This window comes from Pongo pygmaeus, chromosome 1, assembly GCF_028885625.2.
Source record: "Pongo pygmaeus isolate AG05252 chromosome 1, NHGRI_mPonPyg2-v2.0_pri, whole genome shotgun sequence".
NCBI lineage: Eukaryota > Metazoa > Chordata > Mammalia > Primates > Hominidae > Pongo > Pongo pygmaeus.
This window is the reverse complement of record NC_072373.2, coordinates 21,950,289-21,973,704: the sequence shown is the minus strand read 5'-3', so window position 1 is coordinate 21,973,704 and position 23,416 is coordinate 21,950,289. Positions and strand designations below refer to the sequence as shown.

Here is a 23,416-nt window from a genome sequence, read left to right as displayed (position 1 = left end):
AACAGGCAGCAATCTTTGCTGTTCTGCAGCCTCCTTTACCCAGGAAAACAGGGCCTGGAGTGGACCTCCAGCAAATTCCAGCATACCGGCAACAGAGGGCACTGACTATTAGAAGGAAAACTAACAGAAAGGATAGCATGTCCACTCAGAGACCACATCCGAAGGTCACCAACATCAAAGACCAAACGTAGATAAATCCATGAAGAAGGGGAGAAACCAGCGCAAAAAGGCTGAAAATTCCAAAAACCAGAACACCCCTTCTCATCCTAAGGATCAAAACTCCTCACCAGCAAGGGAACAAAACTGGACTGAGAATGAGTTTGACAAATTGACAGAAGTAGGCTTCAGAAGGTGGGTAATAACAAACTCCTTCACGCTAAAGGAGCATGTTCTAACCCAATGCAAGGAAGCTAAGAACCTTGAAAAAAGATTAGATGAATTGCTAACTAGAATAACCAGTTTGGAGAAGAATATAAATGACCTGATGGAGCTGAAAAACACAGCAAGAGAACTTCGTGAAGCATACACAAGTATCAATAGCCAAATCGACCAAGCAGAAGAAAGGATATCAGAGATTGAAGATCAACTTAATGAAATAAAGCAAGAAGACAAGATTAGAGAAAAAAGAATGAAAAGGAATGAGCAAAGCCTCCAAGAAATATGGGACAATGTGAAAAGACCAAATCTACATTTGATTGGTGTACCTGAAAGTGACAGGGAGAATGGAACCAAGTTGGAAAACACTCTTCAGGATATTATCCAGGAAAACTTCCCCAACCTAGCAAGACAGGATGACATTCAAATTCAGGAAATAGAGAGAACACCACAAAGATACCCCTCAAGAAGAACAACCCCAAGACACATAATTATCAGATTCACCAAGGTTGAAATGAAGGGGAAAATGTTAAGGGCAGCCAGAGAGAAAGGTTGGGTTAACTCACAAAGGGAAGCCCATCAAACTAACAGCAGATCTCTCGGCAGAAACCCTACAAACCAGAAGAGAGTGGGGGCCGATATTCAACATTCTTAAGGAAAAGAATTTTCAACTCAGAATTTTTCTTTCTTTTTTTTTAATATTATACTTTAAGTTGTAGGGTACATGTGCACAACATGCAGGTTTGTGACATATGTATACATGTGTGCCGTGTTGGTTTGCTGCACCCATTAACTCGTCATTTACGTTAAGTATTTCTCCTAATGCTATCCCTCCCCCATCTCCCCACCCCACAACAGGCTCCGTCAACCCGGAATTTCATACCCAGCCAAACTAAGCTTCATAATCAAAGGAGAAATAACATCCTTTACAGACAAGCAAATGCTGAGAGATTTTGTCACCACCAGGCCTGCCTTACAAGAGCTCCTGAAGGAAGCACTAAACATGGAAAGGAACAACCGGTACCAGCCACTGCAAAAACATACCAAATTGTAAAGATCATCATCACTAAGAAGAAACTGCATCAACTGATAGGCAAAATAACCAGCTAGTGTCAAAATGACAGGATCGAATTCACACATAAGAATATTAACCTTAAATGTAAATGGCCTAAATGTAAAAGGCCATTACATAATGGTAAAGGGATCAATGCACCAAGAAGAGGTAACTATCCTAATATATATGCACCCACTATAGGAGGATTCAGATTAATAATATAAGTTCTTAGAGACCTAAGAAGAGACTTAGATTCCCACACAATAATAGTGGGAAACTTTAACACCCCACTGTCAATATTACACAGATCAATGAGACAGAAAATTAACAAGGATATTCAGGAGTTGAACTCAACTCTGAACCAAGTGGACCTAATAGACATCTACAGAACTCTCCATCCCAAATCAACAGAATAAACATTCTTCTCAGCATCTCATCGCACTTATTCTAAAATTGACCACATGAAGTAAAACACTCCTCAGCAAATACAAAAGAACAGAAATCATAACCAACAGTCTCTCAGACCACAGTGCAATCAAATTAGAACTCAGGATTAAGAAACTCACTCAAAACCACACAACTATCTGGAAACTGAACAACCTGCTCCTGAATGACTACTGGGTAAATAACGAAACAAAGACAGAAATAAAGATGTTCTTTGAAGTCAATGAGAATAAAGACACAACATATCAGAATCTCTGGAACACATTTAAAGCAGTGTGTAGAGAGAAATGTATAGCACTAAATGCTTACAAGAGAAAGCAGGAAAGATCTAAAATCGACATCCTAACATCAAAATTAAAAGAACTAAAAAAGCAGAGCAAACAAATTCAAAAGCTAGCAGAAGACAAGAAATAACTAAGATCAGAGCAGAACTGAAGGAGATAGAGACACAAAAAAACCCTCAAAAAATCAATGAATCCAGGAGCTGGTTTTTTTTAAAAAGATCAGCAAAATAGATAGACCACCAGCTAGACTAATGAGAAAACACTGAAGAATCAAATAGATGCAATAAAAAATGATAAAGGGGACATCACCACTGATCCTACAGAAATACAAGCTACCATCAGAGAGTACTTTAAACACTTCTATACAAATAAACTAGAAAATCTAGAAGAAATGGGTAAATTCCTGGACACATACACCCTCTCAACTCTAAACCAGGAAGAAGTTGAATCCCTGAATAGACCAATAACAAGTTCTGAAATTGAGGCAGTAATTAATAGCCTACCAAATAAAAAAGTCCAGGACCAGATGGATTCACAGCCGAATTCTACCAGAGGTACAAAGAGGAGCTGGTACCATTCCTTCTGAAATTATTCCAAACAACAGAAAAATAGGGAATCCTCCCTAAATCATTTTATGAGGCCAGCATCATTCTGACACCAAAACCTGGCTGAGATACAACAAAAAAAGAAAATTTCAGGCCAATATCCCTGATGAATATCAATGGGAAAACCCTCAGTAAAATATTGGCAAACTGAATCCAGCAGCACATCAAAAAGCTTATCCACCACGATCAAGCTGGCTTCATACCTGGGATGCAAGACTGGTTCAATATACTGAAATCAACAAACATAATCCATCATATAAACAGAACCAATGACAAAAACTACATAATTATCTCAATAGATGCAGAAAAGGCCTTCCACAAAGTTCAACACCCCTTCATGCTAAAAGCTCTCAATAAACTAGGTATTGATTGAACGTATCTCAAAATAATAAGAGCTATTTATGACAAACCCACAGCCAATATCATACTGAATGAGCAAAAACTGGAAGCATTCCCTTTGAAAACCAGCACAAGACAAAGATGCTGTCTCTTACCACTGCTATTCCACATAGAATTGGAAGTTCTGGCCAGGACAATCAGGCAAGAGAAAGAAATAAAGGGTATTCAAATAGGAAAAGAGGAAGTCAAGTTGTCTCTGTTTGCAGATGACATGACTGTATATTTAAAAAACCCCACCATCTCAGCCTAAAATCTCGTTAAGCTGATGAGCAACTTCAGCAAAGTCTCAGGATACAAAATCAATGTGCAAAAATCGCAAGCATTCCTATACATCATTAACAGACAAACAGAGAGCCAAATCACAAGTGAACTCCCAATCGCAATTGCTACAAAGAGAATAAAATACCTAGGAATACAACTTACAAGGGATGTGAAGGACCTCTTCAAGGAGAACTACAAACCACTGCTCAAGGAAATAAGAGAGGACACAAGCAAATGGAGAAACATTCCATGCTCATGGATAGTAAGAATCAATATCATGAAAATGGCCATACTGCCCAAAGTAATTTAAAATTCAATGCTATCCCCATCAAGCTACCATTGACTTTCTTCACAGAATTGGAAAACACTACTTTAAGCTTCATATGGAACCAAAAAAGCCTGCATAGCCAAGACAATACTAAGCAAAAAGAACAAAGCTGGAAGCATCATGCTACCTGACTTCAAACTATACTACAAGGCTACAGTAACCAAAACAGCATGGAACTGGCACCAAAACAAATATATAGACCAATGGAACAGAACAGAGGCCTCAGAAATAACACCACACATCTACAACCATATAATCTTTGACAAACCTGACACAAACAAGCAATGGGGAAAGGATTCCCTATTTCATAAATGGTGTTGGGAAAACTGACTAGGTATATGCAGAAAACTGAAACTGGACTCCTTCCTTACACCTTATACAAAACTTAACTCAAGATGGAATAAGACTTAAACGTAAGCCCTAAAATGATAAAAACCCTAGAAGAAAACCCAGGCAATACCATTCAGGACATAGGCATGGGCAAATACTTCATGTCTAAAACACCAAAAGCAATAGCAACAAAAGCCAAAATAGACAAATGGGATCTAATTAAACTAAAGAGCTTCTGCACAGCAAAAGAAACCACCGTCAGAGTGAACAGGCAACCTACAGAATGGGAGAAAATTTTTGCAACCTACTCATCTGACAAAGGGCTAATATCCAGAATCTACAATGAACTCAAACAAATTTACAAGAAAAAAACAAACAACCCCATCAAAAAGTGGGCGAAGGATATGAACAGACACTTCTCAAAAGAAGACATTTATGCAGCCAAAAAACACATGAAAAAATGCTCATCATCACTGGCCATGAGAGAAATGCAAATCAAAACCACAATGAGATACCATCTCACACCAGTTAGAATGGCGATCATTAAAAAGTCAGGAAACAACAGGTGCTGGAGAGGATGTGGAGAAATAGGAACACTTTTACACTATTGGTGGGACTGTAAACTAGTTCAACCATTGTGGAAGTCGGTGTGGCGATTCCTCAGGGATCTAGAACTAGAAATACCATTTGACCCAGCCATCCCATTACTGGGTATATACCCAAAGGATTATAAATCATGCTGCTATAAAGACACATGCACATGTATGTTTATTGCAGCACTATTCACAATAGCAAAGACTTGGAACCAACCCAAATGTCCAACAATGATAGACTGGATTAAGAAAATGTGGCACATATACACCATGGAATACTATGCAGCCATAAAAAATGATGAGTTCATGTCCTTTGTAGGGACATGGATGAAGCTGGAAACCATCATTCTCAGCAAACTATCCCAAGGACAAAAAAACCAAACACCGCATGTTCTCACTGATAGGTGGGAATTGAACAATGAGAACACATGGACACAGGAAGGGGAACATCACACACCAGGGACTGTTGTGGGGTGGGGGGGAGGGGGGAGGGATGGCATTAGGAGATAAACCTAATGCTAAATGACGAGTTAATGGGTGCAGCACACCAGCATGGCACATGTATACATATGTAACTAACCTGCACGTTGTGCACATGTATCCTAAAACTTAAAGTATAATAATAGTAATTAAAAAAAGATGCTATAGAAATGACTACAAATACATATGCATATCAAGAATAACGCCACTTTGTTCCCCTGGGACCACAGAAAAAGATTGTAGATACTGTATATCAAGGCACCCTAGCACACAACAGAGGCCAATTATGCTTACTAAAATGCCAGTAAAACCAGATTGTGAAACAAAAACCTGTACCCCTATAAACTTTACCATTCTAAAGCCAGGCTTACCCATGTGGACTTCAGATTACCCCATACATGTCTACATAAGAAAGTACCCAGCAACCTACCTGTATGTTATCATATACCCTACCTATATGTTATCAAAAAAGGAACCCAGGCCCGTCCGGCCCAGCAACAATTCCAGGTCTTTAAGTCATTCTATAAGCATGTAGACCAGAAGTTACCAGGGCCTCCTCCTTTAGCTGAGAAACTGTTTGCTCAGCTGGCTGAAAACACTGCCAGCAGCCTAGGCATTTCCTCATGTTATGTTTGTGGAGGAACTAACATAGGAGACCAATGGCCTTAGAAAGCAAAAGAGTTAATGCCGCAAGATAACTTTGACTGACTCTTCCCCTGAACCGACGCCCACAGGTTCAAACGTCTGGCTCTTAAAAACTTATTTCATCAGGGGATACTGTGTTGCTCACAGAGGAAAAGCTTTTACAGACCCAGTAGGAGAATTAATATGTTTAGTACTGCAATATTTTAATGAAACACTAAGAAAAACTTTCTTGTGAGGTAAAAATAGTTCCAAATCACCTCAATACAAATCCATTCTCCCGTTTCTCTTCTCTAAATCACACCTGGTATCAGCTTGAAGCTCCAAATACCTGGCAGGCACCCTCTGGTCTCTATTGGATTTGTGGGCCACGGGCCTACCAACAGTTACCAGCCAAATGGACAGGGGCTTGTGTACTCAGAACAATTAGGCCATCTTTCTTTTTGCTTCCACTGCAACACGAGGAAACCTTAGGGTATCCTGTCTATGATAAAATTAAAGGAAGAAACAAAAGAAATGTAGACATAAAAAAGACATAAAATAGGAGATTAGAAAGACACAGATTGGCCACCTGAAAGAATAATTCAATACTGTGGGCCAGCTACCTGGGCACAAGATAGGTCATGGGGGTACCGCACCCCAATTTACATGCTTAACTGCATCATAAGTTTTGCAAGCAGTCCTTGAAATTATCACTAATGAAACAGCAAATGCATTAGACTTATTGGCCCAGCAGACCACAGAAGTTAGGAACTCCATTTATTAAAATAGACTGGGTTTAGACTATCTCCTAGCCCAGGAAGGAGAAGTATGTGGAAAGTTTAATCTAACTAATTGCTGCCTAGAAATCGATGACAATAGAAAAGCTATTATCCAAATAACTGCAAGAATGAGAAAATTAGCCCATGTTCCAGTCCAGACCTGGAAAGGGTGGACTCCTGATTCCATCGTTGGAGGCTGGTTCACCTCTTTTGGTAGATTCAAAACCTTAATAGGAGTAGTTCCAGCCATACTAGGAGGTTGCTTGATACTTCCTTGCCTTTTACCCCTCCTTGTTAGGAGCATTAAATCAACTATAGAGACGATTGTAGCTAGGCAGACTACCACTCAGCTAATGGCTCTGCGTAAATATCAGTCTGTGCCTAAAAAAGAAAAACTGTTTTTTTCAAAAAGAACCAAGTAATAGTGATGCTTTCTATTAAAATCTTGTTTATAAAAGCATCAAATGGGAAAACTGAGGCAGAAATTTGAAAATAATGACAATAAGTACTGCATTCATTCACTCCAAGAAAAGTAACAGACAAGGCTATAAGAAGGTTGTAGTGACCTAGTCTGAGAAGTAAAAGCCAAGGCCCAGAATGTGACAAGGCAAAGGTTAAAAAAAAAAAAAAAAAAAGAACAAGTTTTCCTCTGCCTGGCAAGCTCACTTCAAAGACAGTTACAAGATAATGCTGTCCCTGAAGTCAAAACCAATGGAATAGGCTCCAGACACCCCTCCTCTGGAGCAAGCGTGGAGAAAAAAAATAATAAAGGACAAATGTCTGTATTTAGACAGTTCTTGTTTTTTTCTTTCAAAGCAGCTACAAAGCCACAAGTTATATCAAGTCATCAGTTATGCTAGAGATTATGTGACCTGTCAATATATGATTTACTGCCTTTGTTTTGCTCTTGTATGCTAGCCTTTATAAACCAAACTCTGTTTTTGTTCAACGCTCATTTTTTTGAATGGGAATCCACTGAGTCAGTGTGTACTTTAATATAAACATCCTCCTGTTTTCCCATATCGGTCTCTCTGGTCCTCAGTTTCCCACAACAGAAATACCGGGTGCTGAAGGCTTTTTGGCTTCCTGCTCCCTCCTTGTTTACCCCTTTTATCGCCTTGCTTCCCAAAAGCCCCCTGACTCTGCTCCCCATTTTCTGCACGCCTGCACCCCCGCTGCAGCCCGGGACCTCCTTGTGGGGGTCCACAATTGCAGCACCACCAGGTAGCGGCATCCCACCTCTTCCACCTCGCCGCCGCCACAGCAGCAGGAGCCCGGCTTGCTGTTTGGGGAGCGGTGGGCCAGGGCCTGACCCCAAAGACGCAGGGGCGGGTTGCCTACAGTCCTGAGAGGTTTCCGCTCCCGGAACCCCCAGGCAATTCAATTCACTCATCCGGTGCTGCCTCCACCGTCCAAGCTGGGGGAATGGGCGGGCAGGGGCAGCGGGTCTCACAGATGCCAGCCAAGACCTCCGCTCCAGAATGCATGGGCTGCTTTCCCGGGGGCGGGGGGAAGGACATTACCTTCACCAGTCACCAGGAAAACCGTAACTGTACACCCGGAATCCCACTGCCAACAACTTCATGTAAACTCCAGTCCCAAGGACACAAGAGAGACCCAGGCCTCAGGCCCCATGGGCACTCTCGGTGTCAGAGCTCTCGCCAGACAGACAGGGGCAGTCTACAAATCTCGGGGCCCACCGCAACAAGTGGACAGGAAGGAGCAAATTAAGCAAAAACCCTATAAAACGCACCTCCAACGCAACCAACCAATCCAAGAAAAAACACGTCTCACGGTTCCATTGGCCCACCCTCGTGGGCGGCCCTGCCACCCTGTTCTGGCCCAGCTCAAGCACCCTCCACCCTACCCCCAGCCTGCTCAAAGGGGCCCTGTGTACTGGAGCAGAACGCTTCCTCTCCAAGGCTCTATGGCTCTCGCTTGCTAGGTCCCTCACGCTCTCTCTTTCTCTTCTTCCCCCTTTACCTCGCGCTCTTTCTGTCACCTTTTCTCTCTCTCTCTCTCTTTCTCACCCTTCTCTCTCCACCCTCACCCTGCCTCTCTCTCTACAGCTGTCTCTCTGTTCCTCCGTTTCTATCTCTCCATCCCTCATTCTTTGCTCTCCTTCAAACTGTCTCTGTATGTGTCTTTGTCTGTGTGTCTGTGTGTGTGTTTGCCCACGCGCGTGCACCCTTTGTGGGGGGGAGGGGGCTGCGGTGGTTTAGCTCGTGGTGGTCATTAGTTGTGCCTGGGTGGGCCTCAGCCCCTGTCTCCCGGGATCAGACTGCCGGCTTTGGTGCCAGCGCGGGGCAAACAGTGCCCGCCCCTCCCCGCTGGACCCTTTGTTGCCCACAGGCAGGGTCCTCCTCGGGAAAGGCAACGGTGGTGAAGGCTTTGTGAGAAAGAGGGCCCGCGGGGCTGGGTCGGCTTATCGCCCTTGGGCAGCCCTGGCAGCTCTGGTTGGGTGGGGCAAGAGGGGGCCTTGCTGGAGGGGCAGCGAGGGATCCAAAACAATCCCTCAGCGCTAAGGCAGACGACCGGAGGGGACCAGGACCCAGGACCGTGGGCCCTGGGCCCTGACGCCTCGGAGCACACCCCGTCCTGAGCGGGCCCGATGTGGTCTCGGGAGCTCGGGAGCCGGGGGAAGGCCTGGAGCTTCAGCGGAAGGGAGGCTGCCTGGAGAGCCCAAAACCTGTTCTGGCCCACCCTGTTCTGGCCCAGCCCAAGCACCCTCCACCTACCCAGGCCTGCTCAAAGGGGCCCTGTCTACCAGAGCAGAGCGCTCCCACTCCAAGGCTCTATTGCTCTCGCTCTCTAGGTCCCTCACCCTCTCTTTCTCTTCTTCCCCTCCACCTCGCGCTTTTTCTGTCGCCTTTTTCTCTCTCCTCCCTCACCCTGTCTCTCTCTCTCTATGGCTTGGAGAGCGCTTTCTCTCCAAGGCTCTATCGCTTTCGCTCTCTAGCTCCCTCACCCTCTCTCTTTCTCTTCTTCCCCCTCCACCTCGCGTTCTTTCTGTCGCCTTTTCTCTCTCTCTCTCTCTTTCTCTCTTCCCTCACTATGTCTCTCTATCGCTGTCTCTCTCTCCCTCCGTTTCTATCTCTCCATCCCTCTTGCTCTTGCTCTCCTTCAAGCTGTGTGTGTGGCCGCGCGCGTGCGCCCCTGTGTGAATGGGTGGTTTTGCTCACGGTGGTCGTGAGTTGTGTCTGGGTGTGCCTCAGCCCCTCTCTCCCAGGATCAGGCTGCCAGCTTTGGTGCCAGCGCGGGGCAAAGCAGAACCCACCAGGCCCCCTTGTTGCCCACGGGCTGGGTCCTCGTCGGGACAGGGGACAGGGGTGAAGGCGTTGTGAGAAAGAGGGCCCGCAGGACTGGGTCAGCTGATCGCCCTTGGCCAGCCCTGGAGGCTCTGGGTGGATGGGGCAAGAGGGGGCCTTGCAGAGGGATCCAAAACAATCCCTCAGTGCTAAGGCAGAGGACCGGAGGGGATACCAGGACCGTGGGCCCTGGGCCCTGACGCCTCGGAGCACACCCGGTCCTGAGCGGGCCCGATGTAGTGGAAGCTCAGGAGCTCGGGAGCTGGGGGAAGGCCTGGAGCTTCGGCCGGAAGGGAGGCCACCTCGAGGCCACCTCGAGACCACGAAGCCTGTGCAGGAGACAGAGGCCTCTGGCGCCCCCGCCCGGCAGCAGGGCGGCGCTGTGGCGGTCCCGCGCTTGGCCTGGCCACCAGCTACTGCGGGAGGCTCTGGGAGGCCAGCGGAAGGCGCAGCGCGCGGCGGACGGTGCTCGGGCGTAGAAGAGGAGAGCGGCCGGTAGAGGGGGAGAGCCGACCAGCCTGGCCGCCGGCGAGCAGCTCAGGGGTACTTGATCCGAGCCCCGTGGACCCGGGGTTGCCGGGATGCCTGGAGTCGGGCGCGCAAGACTGAGCGGAGCTCTTGGGGCTGCCAGGCGTCTATGGCCATACCACCCTGAACGCGTCCAATCTCGTCTGATCTCTCGAAGCTAAGTAGGGTCAGGCCTGGTTAGTACTTAACTGGGAGACCGCCTGGGAATAACAGGTGCTGTAGACTTTTTGGTTTCCCGGTCCCTCCCTCTTTCCCCCTTTTATCGCGGTGCTTCCCAACCGCCCCCTGACTCTGCTCCTCCTTTTCCGCCCGCCTGCGCCCTCGCGGTACCCTGGGACCTCCTCGTGTGGCGTCCGCCACTGCAGCACCGCCAGTTAGCAGCTTCCCAGCTCTTCCGCCTGGCAGCCACCCCATCAGTAGCCCAGCTCGCTGCCCGGGGCGGGGCGGGCCGGGGCCAGCCTCGAAGGCTCAGGGGCGGGTTCCTTGCCGTCCCGGGTGTCTTCCCTCTCCCGGGACGCCCAGGGAATTTAATTCACTCATCCGGCGCCGCTGCCACCGTCCAAGCCGGGGGAAGGGGCGGGCAGGGAAAGCGGGCCCCACAAGACACCAGCCAAGACCTCCGCTCCAGAACGCATGGGCTGCTTTCCCCAGCTGAAGGACATTGCCTTCTCCAGCCACCAGGAAAACCGTCCCTGTGCACTCGGAATCCCATTGCCACCAACTTCGTATAAACTCCAGTTCCGAGGACACGAGACAGACCCAGGCCTCTACCCGGTGGGCATGCTTGGTGCCACAGCTCTCGCTAGAGGGACGGTTGCACTCTACAAATCTCGGGGCCCACCGCACCAAGAGGACAGGGAGGAGCCAACAAAGGAAAAGTCCTATGAAACGCACCACCGAAGCAGCCAATCCAACAAAAAATACGTCTCAGGGCTCTGTTGGGTCACTCCGTTAGCCCTTCCACCCTGTTCTGGCCCAGCCCAAGCACCCTCCACCCTACCCCGGCCTGCTCAAAGGGGCCCTGTCTACCGGAGCAGAACACTTCCTCTCCAAGGCTCTATGGCTCTCTAGGTCCCTCATCCTCTCTCTTCTTCTTCCCCCTCCACCTCGTGCTCTTTCTGTAGCCTTCTCTCTCTCTCCCTCCGTTTCTATGTCTCCATCCCTCTCTCTTGCTCTCCTTCAAGCTGTCTCTGTCTGTGTCTTTGTCTGTGTGCCTGTGTGTGGGTGTATGTTTGCAGGAGGGGCAGCGAGGTGTGTCTGGGCGTGCCTCAGCCCCTCTCTCCTGGGATCCAGGATGTGTGTGTTGGGGTGAAGCTGTGGAAAGGGTGTTGAAGGAAAGTGACAATCGGCTTCCTGAAGGGCACTGACAGGCCATTATTCCTGTGGCTTGGCAAATTTTCTGTTTGAACTTATTTCTTGTTAAGGGTCCAAGTGTACTGACTATGGAGATAAGAAAAGAAGAATAGCTCTAAACAGCTGAAGCTCTGTGAGGCACGGAAGATTTTTCTGGCCCAGAGAGACTTGAGTATGGGATTTGAGACACAGCTCCACACCCTTTCCCAGGGGCAATTGTTTAAAGGTATGTTGTTCCTAACTAGCTGTCTCATCTGGAATTTGTGATACAAAGAACAATGTATAGCCAGTCAGTGGCTTATGGATTTTAATGTAAATTTTTGATGAAAATTTTAGGAACTGCTTCTTTTCTTAAAACCTACTTGTAACGGTTACTAGTTGGAATGTATAATCAGGGCAACTTTAGTCTATGCTCTCAGGTAGGTATCCTAAACATGTGCCTTTGAATATACTTTTGAAAATAGATTCTGACTTTTTTATTATGATGGGTTGACAGGGGACTGCCCTGGGACACCTGCCTGGGTGTAAATACTCCAACCATGTGCTGCCCTGCCCAGCAGAAGAGGCGGGTGGACAGCAGGCCCCCTTTGGTCAGAAACACATGCATTGCGTAGCGGTTCTGGAGCTGGGTCCTGCTTGCAAGGACAGTTCCACAGGCGCACCGGAATGCGCCTCCCCTTTCCACCCGCCAGCATTCCCAAGCACGCCTCGGCTTCTGACTGTTCTGCGCTTTGGGAGGAAAACTCATCTTCAGGTTTTTCTCCAACAGAAGATGATTTGATGTTGTTTAGACATTCAGGAACAGAGATTGCAAATTGGCTTAAAAGTGCGCCCTTTATAAAAGACGGTACGCATGGAAAGACATGGAACAATTTTGGAAGGATACAAAAAAATTGCCCATTTTGTTAATAGTCTCATTTCAACCCCTTTGTGACCTCATCTCCTGTTACTCATAACCAAAGGAGGCGGGTCCTGGAGCCCTGTCCAATTAGGGACATTGACGTGGGAACTGTCCAATCAGAAGCGCAGCTTGAGAGGCAGAGGCGGTTTCCGGGATCTGGCGGGGCCTTTGTCTTGTGCTCCAGCTGGAGCTTCGGTACCGTATTCTCGGCTATTTATCCTCAGCTGCGGGAGGCCCTGGTGACTCTGCTGCTGCAGTGTCTGGTTTCCCTGTGACCTGCAGGTACTGGGAGTTACATAGCTAAGATGCCAGGACACCCCGAAAGCCGGAAAACGGTGAGAGTTCCCGGGAGGGTGTTCCAAGATGGCAGCGCGGCCTTCCGGCGTCAGCACTAGAGTCCGGGGCCCGGAGTCCCGGCTGGCACCGGTGGGATCTGTCACCTCTGGGTAGGGGCGGGGCCAGGCCGCCGCGGTATTCTCCTCCCATCACTGCGCCGCGGCTTCCGCCCCGGCCTCTGGGCGGCTATGAAGCCGCAGCCCCGCCGGTCCCCCAGACTGTGTGCTTGGTCCAGAGGGGAGGGTCATCGGGGAGAAGCCAAATCGGTGTGCGAAACATGCGTGGGAAGAGCTGTTCCATGGGGCTTATCTTAGCTGTGCAGTCCATCCTTTTTCCTGTGAAAAATGGAGTCACTCTTAAAGCTTTGAAGAGTGAGTTTGAGGAAAGGGAGTTTCATGAATGAGAGAGCGCCCAGCTATGGTGTGTGGCTTGTGGGTTTATGGAGGAGGTGCTTGAAGGAAAAGCTTTTTTGTAAGGTGCATGAGGAAGCAAGCCAAATTTAATAATTGACTGGCGACAGTTACAGTCACCTTATTTGGACTGTCCAGGTGGAAATTTCCTGGTTATTTAATTGGTGATTAATTGGAGTTTTGTGATTGGTTGAACCTGGATTTTGTTTCCACTTAAGGCAGTCATTAACAAGAAATGCATTTGAGCTATTAATATTCTTTTTCATGTAGAAACGCAAGACACTAGAGCCACCTCAGTCTAATTGCCTGCTAATTATTTTAACACTGCACGAGAGACTGCTTTTCCCCTGCATTTTCCAAATAACATGGAAAGCAGGGTCTTAAATCCACTCCTCTGTTCTCCCAGCCTAACTCTGGCCTGCAATAAAATACTAAATTTTCAGTTTCTTTCCAAAATTCATAAAAACCACCGTCACCTCTTCAATTCACAACATTGTTAGCTATTTGTCTTTTATTGCGTACTCCAGGCACAATATTTTAATTAATCATTTTTTCACAGAACATTGGAGGGCACTCTTTGTTGTTGCTGTTGTTGTTTTGTTTGTTTTTGTTTTTTCTTTAAGAAGGAGTCTCGCTCTGCAGCCCAGGCTGTAGTGCAGTGGCGCGATCTTGGCTCACTGCAACCTCTGCCTCCCGGGTTCAAGCGATTCTCCTGCCTCAGCCTCCTGAGTAGCTGGGATTACAGACATGCGCCACCACCCCCGGCTAATTTTTGTATTTTTAGTATTTTGTATTTTAGTTTCACCATGTTGGTCAGGCTGGTCTCCAATTCCTGACCTCGTGATCCCCCGCCTTGGCCTCCCAAAGTGCTGGGATTACAGGCGTGAGCCACCACGCCTGGCCTGTTGTTTTTTCCCCACCCGGCTTTTTTTTTTTTTTTTTTTTTTTTGGTTGAGTTGGAGTCTCGCTCTGTTGCCAGGCTGGAGTTCAGTGGCGTGATCTCGGCGCACTGCAACATCCGCCTCCTGGGTTCAAGCGATTCTCCTGCCTCAGCATCCCAAGTAGCTGGGACTACAGGCGTGCGCCACCACACCTGGCTAATTTTTGTATTTATAATAGAGACGGGGTTTCACCATGTTGGCAAGGATCGTCTTGATCTCTTGACGTCGTGATCTGCCCGCCTCTCCCTCCCAAAGTGTTGGGATTACAGGGGCGAGCCACCACACCTGACTTCTTGTTGTTTTTAAGAGGATCTTGCTCTGTCCTCCAAGCTGCTGGAATGCAGTGACATTGTCATAGCTCACTGAAGCCTCCACCTCCTGGACTCAAGTGATTTTTCTGCCTCAGCCTCCTGAGTGGCTAGGCTTAAATGTGTGTGCTACCCGGCTAATTCTTTTTATCTTATTTTTTTGTAGAGATTGGGTTTCGCTAGTTACCCATGCTTGTGGAACTCTTTAAAGATTTGTTTTCTGTTTGTGAAAGCAGAGAATAACCCCCTGGCACTCTATTGTAAAGAAATATTTGTGCCACTCTGCTTTTTATTTTTCCTAGGCACAGACGCCTTGTACAATATCTTAGAAAACTTTGGGAACTTTACAGCTTGTTGTATCCTCAGCCACTCTTTTTTATTTTTATTTATTGTTTGAGACGGAGTCTCACTCTGTCGCCCAGGCTGTAGCGCAGTGGCGTGATCTCGGCTCACTGCAAGCTCCGCCTCCCGTGTTCACGCCATTCTGCCTTAGCCTCCCGAGTAGCTGGGACTGCAGGCGCCCGCCACCATGCCCGGCTACTTTTTTTGTATTTTTAGTAGAGACGGGGTTTCACCGTGTTGGCCAGGATGGTCTGGATCTCCTGACCTCGTGATCCGCCCACCTCGGCCTCCCAAAGTGCTGGAGTTACAGGCGTGAGCCACCGCGCCCGGCTCCTCAGCCACTCTTATCCTAGTCCTGAATTTCAGAATTGTCTGGGAATGGCCCAAGATGCCCACAGTGGCTATGTCTCTTGGAGTATCTAGTGAATTTTGGTTCCTGGGTTTTTTCCTCCCAGAGGACAGCCTATGGCATGGAGATGGAGCCTCTCAGTGAAGCAGCTGGATGTCCTGGGGCTGAGAGAAGTCTTCTGGTACACCCTTCATCTAAAAAGCTAACCCCTTAGACATTCTCCCCCAACCCCCAATTTCATTGCCTGGAGACACATCAGTGGTGTTGGGAAAAGACAGAAATAATTCCTGCCCTCTGGATTCTCAGACTTGTGAAGGGAGAAAAACTAGTCCAAAGGACAAGCAAAACCTACTCCAGTGAGCTGGTGCGAGAACATGCAAAGCAAAACATCCCTGGGGCACACCGTGAGGCGCAGTGCAGTGTCTCCAGACAGAATGGTCAATGAGCACTTCAGTGAGCAGAATGGCGAGTGGGAGAATGTCCCAAGTTATAGGATAGCCTGACTTGACGCTTGAGTCGGATGTGTCTGTGTTCCAGGTAGCACTGCTTCTCCCTGAGTTTGTCACCTTAAAAAGATTTGTTCACTTATTTCATCATCAGTTTTTTATTAAGTATATATTACACTTTATCAGTAGAGCTTGAAAGGTTAGAAAATATTTACAAAGGGCATGAAAGTGGTGAATTCTAGGAAAAAAATATGTAGTCATATATTTCATTTGTTAAAAAACTCATTTACCTTTTTCTTCATCAGAGTAAGTGTAGTAAGTTTCTTAGTTCTGTTCTGTTTTAAGGATAGTTTCAAACAGAATCTCAGGGCTTAAGTTTGGGAATTCTATCGGGGAAAAAAATAGGAAACATCTCTTTTTCATTATGCCTATAGGAAATTCACTTTCACAAGACAGTATGGTAGATTAATTGGTAAATTATATAGATTCATGAAACATCAGTTCCTCTTTTTTACTGGGTGGATAATTTGTGACATTAAATGTTCTGTATTTAATTATCTGGACATCCAAATTCAATGCTAAGTTTTAGGAGATGGGACATGGCTCCTCTTAGAAGGGTTCACATTTAGTAAGTGTTTCCTAAATGATCTGTTATAGAAATATTTAATTGACGTTTTTGTTATCTGAAAGGAATAGACACTTTTGCCTTTCCTTTTGAAACATAAAATGTAAGTGTCTTACAATTTTATTCCCTTTTATAAACACTGTCTGAGTGATTTTGCTGAATTCTTCAAACTGGGCATTTTCTCATTTAAAACTAAATGAATAGCCCTGACTGGAAAGCAGAAGTCTGAGCCCAGTGACTCTTAAGTTAAGGCCAATCTTGAGCCTGCAAAAGAAGGTCACTGAAGGCCCAGTTAGTTCTTCCTGAGGAGCCTCTTCTGCAGGTGTCCCAGCCTGCTCACACAAGCACGGAGGAGCCCTTTACATTGAGAGAAGCTACAGATCTCTTGGAAAGTGGGAGATCCATAGGCAGATGCAAATGGGGTTGGGTTGGAAGACGGGTTCTGAAGCTCTTTCTGAGGATAAATTTCGTTGTCCTGGGCTGTTTCTAGACTTTGTCAAATAAAGCTAATTTAGATTTACATAAAAAGTTACTTAATTCTAAAGGAGTATTGCAACGGGAAAAATACCAACTATATCTGCAGTCATCTGAAATGTTAGGCAGAAAAGGGCTTTATTTAAAGGGGAACACACAAGACTAGAAAGAATGTGGGAAGGGGAGGACAGGATGAAAGGTGCCAAAATTAGATCCTAGATCAGAGAATGTTTCACCCTGAGGTCAGCCTGTGTTTAGGAGGGGCATAAAGAGGAATTATTTGTTGGCTCAGGCTGAGTGTGCATCAAAGTTCAGAGGCCTGTTGGAAAGAGAGAAGCTAACCCATTTATGCCTAGTGTTCCATTACTGGAGCACTAAGCTCGTGGGAGTTATTTATACTTCCTACTGCTAGATGACCCTACTGCTCAGGGTCATCACCATGGTCTGATTTTTCACACACAAAAAAATTTGCCACCTCCAGCATAAATGGGTTAAGCGGTGGTTGGTGAACAAGTACTTTTTTTTTTTTTTTTTTTTACCACTAAAGAGAATTGTTCAGGTGATTGTTTATGAGACAAAAATGGGAATTTGCAATCCGTGTTTGGCTTTGTAATAGGTTAAAAAAAAAGGGAGCATCATCTAAGTCAAAATGAGAAGAGTGTTTCTTCTCATTCAGCTGTTCTTTGAGAACATAAAGGATGGGGAATTTCTTCTATCACATCTATTTACCAGGATTGCCTACCCACCCAATCTTCTCCTGCCACCTTCCTTTGCTGTATACAGATCTTCCATTTGGCTGTTTTGAGATGTACTTTTCATGACAAACTGGTACATGTTTTGCTGAGTTCTGTGAGGAGTCCTGTCAAATTATTGAACTTGAGTATGGGGTTATGGGAGTCCCAGAGTTACAGGCAGTCACTCAAGAAGTATAGGTGGGTCCCTGGTGCATGTGACTGGCCTCTGTAGTGGGGGCAGTGATATGGGACTGAGGCCTGGCCTTGCAAGGTCTGTGCAAACTGAGTGGTGTCAGTATTGAATTGTTGAGCAACCAGTGGTGTTGGAGAATTGGTTGGTGTTCAGGAAACTCCACACATCTGGTGTCAGAAGTTTTGTCAAAAGTGCAGGAGCGGCAGCTGGAGGTAGATGCCCTTTCTCAGTGAAGGGAGGCTCTGTTCTGTACACAGGCTGTCACACTGCACTGTCCTGTGATTCCAGGTGTCCTTCCAAGATGAGAGGGGACTGAGGACTTAGAGGGAAGGAGTTCTGAAAACAGACCCCCTTTCCCCACAGCTGCTTTCACATGATTCCCCACCCACTCAAGAACATAGCCACTAACTATTGATGTGGGCATGCCTCTTCCAGAACAAGGCTTCCCTCTCAGGAATTTCACATACAACACCTTCGCTCCTAGAGTCTCTGACCAAAAATCACACATGTGTCTTCAGGACTCTTGGCATATCCCCTACCTCAGATACTGTTTCTGTAGCCACAACCTGCTCCCTTCATCAGTCTGGGCTTCTGGACTAGCTGATTATAATCTCATTTTCCTGCATGGACACAGAAATGAGTCAGGGCATAGCCCCACATGGACCAGTATCTGAGCATAAACCAGTTCTTCCTCCAATCCTTCACTGTCCCCCACCTGTGGATCCTTGAGAGCACCTTTCTCTTTTTTGCTTTCTTCCCTCTTTCATGTGCCTAATCCAATGCTCACTGGAATTCCAATGTCCAGGAGTTCAAGACCTGGCTGTTGTAGTAGCAAATACAAATTATAAGGAAGAAACTTAATTTTTCCACATGAGAATGAGGGAAGAAATTTTGCTCTTCTCCCTTTTCTTTTTTGTTTTTGTTTTGAGACGGAGTCTCGCTGTCTCCCAGGCTGGAGTGCAGTGGCGCGATAGGCTCACTGCAAGCTCTGCCTCCTGGTTTCACACCATTCTCCTGCCTCACCTCCCGAGTGGCTGGGACTACAGGTGCCCGCCACCACACCCAGCTAATTTTTTGTATTTTTAGTAGAGACGGGGTTTCACCGTGTTAGCCAGGATGGTCTCGATCTCCTGACCTCGTGATCCGCCTGCCTCAGCCTCCCAAAGTGCTGGGATTACAGGCGTGAGCCACCACGCCCGGCCTCCCTTTTGTTAAAGTATTTAATTTAGAAAGATCTTATTATTCTTTTGTTTGTTTGTTTTGAGACAAGGTGTTGCTTTTTCACTTAGGCTGGAGTGCAATCATAGCTAACTGCAACGTGGAAATCTTGGGCTCAAGGACTTCCTGCCTCACCCTCTGGAATAACTAGGACTACAGGCATATACTACCATGCCTGGCTAATTTGTAAAGTTTTTGTAGAGACAGGGTCTCAGTATGTTGTCCAGACCGGTCTTGAACTCCTCGCCTCAAGGTTGCTTTCTACCTCAGCCTGCCAAGGTGCTAAGATTATAGGTGTGAACCCCCATGCCTGACCTGGACAACTTAATATGTATTTTTTCTTCTGCTTCTTGAAATATATGCAAATTTTTTTACCAGCTAAATAAATTTGAATCATTCTTTTTAACTCATGGTTGTCTTTATCTAAGACCTGGATTCTGTTGCATCGTTTTTTGTTTGTTTTTTGATTTGGCAGAAATTTATTGTTTTTAAAATTTTTAAAGTTGATTAAGAGCACACAAAAGTTGAGCCCAAAGAATAGATCTTTCACCACATTGGTTAAATTTATTGCTAAGAAATCTATTATTTTGTTGCTATTGTAAATGAGATTTTTTTTACTGGTTTATTGCTACTCTGTATAAACAAAACTGATATTTGTAAGTTAATTGTATATTCTGCTACTTTACTGAATACATTTATTAGTTTAAGCTATTTCTTGGTGGACTATTTATGATTTTACATATATAAGATTATGCCATCTACAAACAGTGACATTTTTTCTTCTTTTCAATTTTGATCTTCTACGTTTTCTTGCTTAATTATTCTACGTAGGACTTCCAGTTCTATGTTCAAATAGAACCGTGAGAATGGTCATAATATAGACTTGCATTGGTGTTTGTGCATTTGAAGGAGCAAACACCTTTTCATTTTTATAAACTGGTTTCAGTAGGTAAAGATCTTCATCTTTTGGGTCTCAAGCCTGATGAGATCTTTTCTGGGCTTTCAGTAAAAAGGGTTGTAGCTGGGTCACAAGGTTGCTGCCAAATCTGGAGTGGGTTTTACCTTTAGTGGGCTTCTTACCAGGAGCACATGTGGTTGTGAGTCCTATCATGTTTTTGGGCAGACTGGATTGTCTTCAGGACTTTCTGTGGAGCAGGCACTAGGGCAGAGTTCTGCTATATGGTGGGCCTAATACCAGATGCGTGGATGAGTGTGGCTCCCACTGAGTACCTAGCAGGGTTTCCCCAGGTTATCTACAAACAGTGACTTTTGAACTGTTTTGTGTGGGTGACAAGTATGATGCCCTCAGCTTTTTTCTTATTCCGCATGATTGGTTTAGCCATTCAGTATTTCTTGTAGTTCTATGTACATTGTAGGCTTGCATTTTCTGTTACTATGAAAAGTGGCACAGGAATTGTGATAGGGATTTGAGTTAACTTACAGATTGCTTTGGATAATATGACACTTTATTAATCAAAGGGCCTGTCTTCTCAAAGTGACTCCTTGATCTTGGGTTTTAGCACAGTTTCCTAATGCCCAGTATCCCAAAGCTCACTATATTGTCCAGGCTGTTCTTGAACTCCTGGCCTGAAGCAGCCCTCCTGCCTCAGGCTCCTGAATGGAGGAGATTACTGTCATGAGCCACTATGCCTGGCTCTCTCATAAAGTTATTTTGGTTGATGGATGGCTGACTAGTTTTTTTTTGTTTTTTTTTTTCTGCAAGGGAATATAAAAGTAGGGAACTCCTATTCCATCATCTTGATAATGTCACTGTTTCCATACATTTCTGCCTTATTTTGTTCTCTTGTATGTTTGTGTGTTATTTTAGGTTCAAACATGAAGAACAACATGGTAGAATTTATACATTGTGTAAAAAGTAAATTAGATAGCTAGTAGGTACCCTATATATATTATAATATTCACCTGTAAGATTAAGTTTAGTGCAGACAAAAGGGCTCATTAAGATTTTCATCCACTTTTTTCAACCTCTGTCCAAACTATAATATAGTTTATGCCCAAATTTTTATCAGTTACTCTTAACCATGTTTCACAAAATTTGTATTTTTTAAATTTAGAAATGTGAGGCTATTATTTGCTTTTAAAGGCTGTATTACAGGTTATTTATTTTGTAAAATAATAGCATCAATGTATTAGTAATATAAGTAATTTGTAGTGTAAATACTTATTAAAATTTTCACATTAGATAATTTTATTAATTATTGTAGTGCATTTTCTGTAAAATTGTACTGCCATACACCACAGGGCAATGATTCAGAATGCCTGGTCTTCATAGATGCACAGTTACAGATGAACATTGTAGTTATTTAGAAAAATTCTTTTCTAGTGTTGTATCAATGTTCCAAACAAGATTTTATGGGTAAATGTTTCTCTCATTCTGGTTTTGCAGTTCCACGTTAACTGTGTTTTTATTTTAGGGTAGGTCCCTTGACATCGGTTTATTGTATTGTTGGTTTTACCTAAGCATTATTTTGGATGACAATGTGCAGCTTTTTATGTACAGTTTATGTCAATTTGTAGTTTAATTACAATATGAATTAGCCATATGTGTATTCACAATTCAATTTAAGTTCAACAGAGTTAATGAAAACTAAGCAAACTAATGTTACATGATAAAGCCCCAGTCAGCTGTCTTATACTTAAGCAAATACACCGAATAATAGTTTGTAGCTTTATTGCTGCTTTTGTTCAAACTATGTTTTATATCCTCTGTGACCAAGGAAATTTCCGATATTGTCCTATCAGGCTAAAGAAACAAAAGCTGGGCGCGGTGGCTCATGCCTGTAATCCCAGCACTTTGGGAGGCTGAGGCAGGCGGATCATGAGGTCAGGAGATCGAGACCATCCTGGCTAACATGGTGAAACCCCGTCTCTACTAAAAATACAAAAAATTAGCTGGGCGTGGTGGCGGGCGCCTGTAGTCCCAGCTTCTCGGAAGGCTGAGGCAGGAGAATGGTGTGAACCCAGGAGGCAGAGCTTGCAGTGAGCCAAGATCGCACCACTGCACTCCAGCCTGGGCAACAGAGTAAGACTCTGTCTCAAAAACAAAAAAAAAACAGTGATTATACTTTCAAGTGGCAGTTTATTCCAGGTACTCCATATGTTGACAACTATGCTCATATTTGTTTGTTTTAATAAGGCTGTGGTCCAAAACCTTACGTTTTTATAGAAATTAAAGCTTTTCAGTTCCATTCTAAAGAAAGGACAGCCCCATGATCTAAATCCAAGGGTGATGGCTTAGAGTGAGGAGCATTTCTTGTTGACATGGAGATGGTTGAGTTGGTCTACAATAAATCTATGGGAGAGGCAGGTTGTGATGACTTGGAAGTGTTGGCTGCCTTCATGGTCTCAAAGTTCTTTGCCAAGTTCACCTCAGCAGTGCTGTACTGTTCTGCTGTCAGGTTGGGAATGCTTGGCCAGTAGTGGTTCTCTGCATGGTCCAAAACTGCGGATGTTTCCCTGATACACTGCCTGCTAGAAATGCAATTGTAGCAAAGGAGGTCAGTAAGGGGACAGAAGCTAGCTGGCCACTGCCTGGTGGGGAAGAGCGGTGGGAACCCAATCCTAGCTCACATGCCAAGTGCCATCCTCATCCCATTACCCAGGGGTGTCTCCCATAATGTGCACTGCCTGGCCTTATGTAAATGGAGAGCTCAGCTAAGGCCTAAAGTTGTAAAGGGGCCGTTCCGGAGCCCCAAGTATGCTGGACAACTCACTAGCCATGGAAGGAGCCTGGTTCCTTGTGGCCACAGAGAGGCAATGATTACTGCATGCCCACATTGCAAGGCCTTCTGGAGTCTTCATGTGAGAGTTCAGCTCTGGCACCAGAGGACATTTCCGGTGGCTAGAGATGCTCAGTGTCTGGAAGGTGGGAAACTGATTGATGGCATCTGCTGGCTTCTGGAGCCCTGCCTGGCGGTCCTTATCTGTGGGCCCCACCCAAGGCACTTCAGAAAGCTTGATCTCTGGCTAGCATTCTGGACTGCGAGACAGCCTGGCTACAGCTAGCGCTGGATGGAGAGAGTAGAGTGTGGTGAGGTGGGAACAGTGTGCATTCTGCCACGTGGCATGGGGTTTCTTGTGATTCTGAACTACCCAGGTGCGGTGACCAGAAGGCAATCAGGGAGTGGAAACAGTCGGACTCACAGACATGGTTATTTATTGTCAGTGGAGAGAAGTTCATTGAAGGAGATAACCGAGTAGGGGTGGTGCATTAACGTAATTCTCAGGGCTGAAAATGCCACCTTTTAATAATTTTTTTCTTAGGACCCCACAAGTGTGTCATTGTTTTTAATTCCATGTACAAACATAGTGCTCTCCTCAAATAATGAAAGTAGCACTATTATTATGTCGGGAAGAGTGCGGCAGTACTTGTG

The 23,416-nt window shown here is 45.4% G+C and overlaps 1 protein-coding gene and 1 pseudogene across 1 annotated transcript in view; both read left to right on the top strand.

Annotated features, from left to right (window-relative positions):
- Positions 1-10,497: 10,497 nt before the first annotated feature.
- On the top strand, positions 10,498-10,617 carry LOC129022523 (5S ribosomal RNA; annotated as a pseudogene).
- Positions 10,618-12,793: 2,176 nt separating this feature from the next.
- Positions 12,794-23,416, top strand: part of ZNF678 (zinc finger protein 678) — a 96,678-nt gene continuing 86,055 nt past the window's right edge. Inside the window, 1 exon segment of the mRNA XM_054467622.2 lies at positions 12,794-12,981. Within this exon segment, the coding sequence (XP_054323597.1) occupies positions 12,952-12,981 (30 nt within the window). The 5' untranslated portion in view covers positions 12,794-12,951.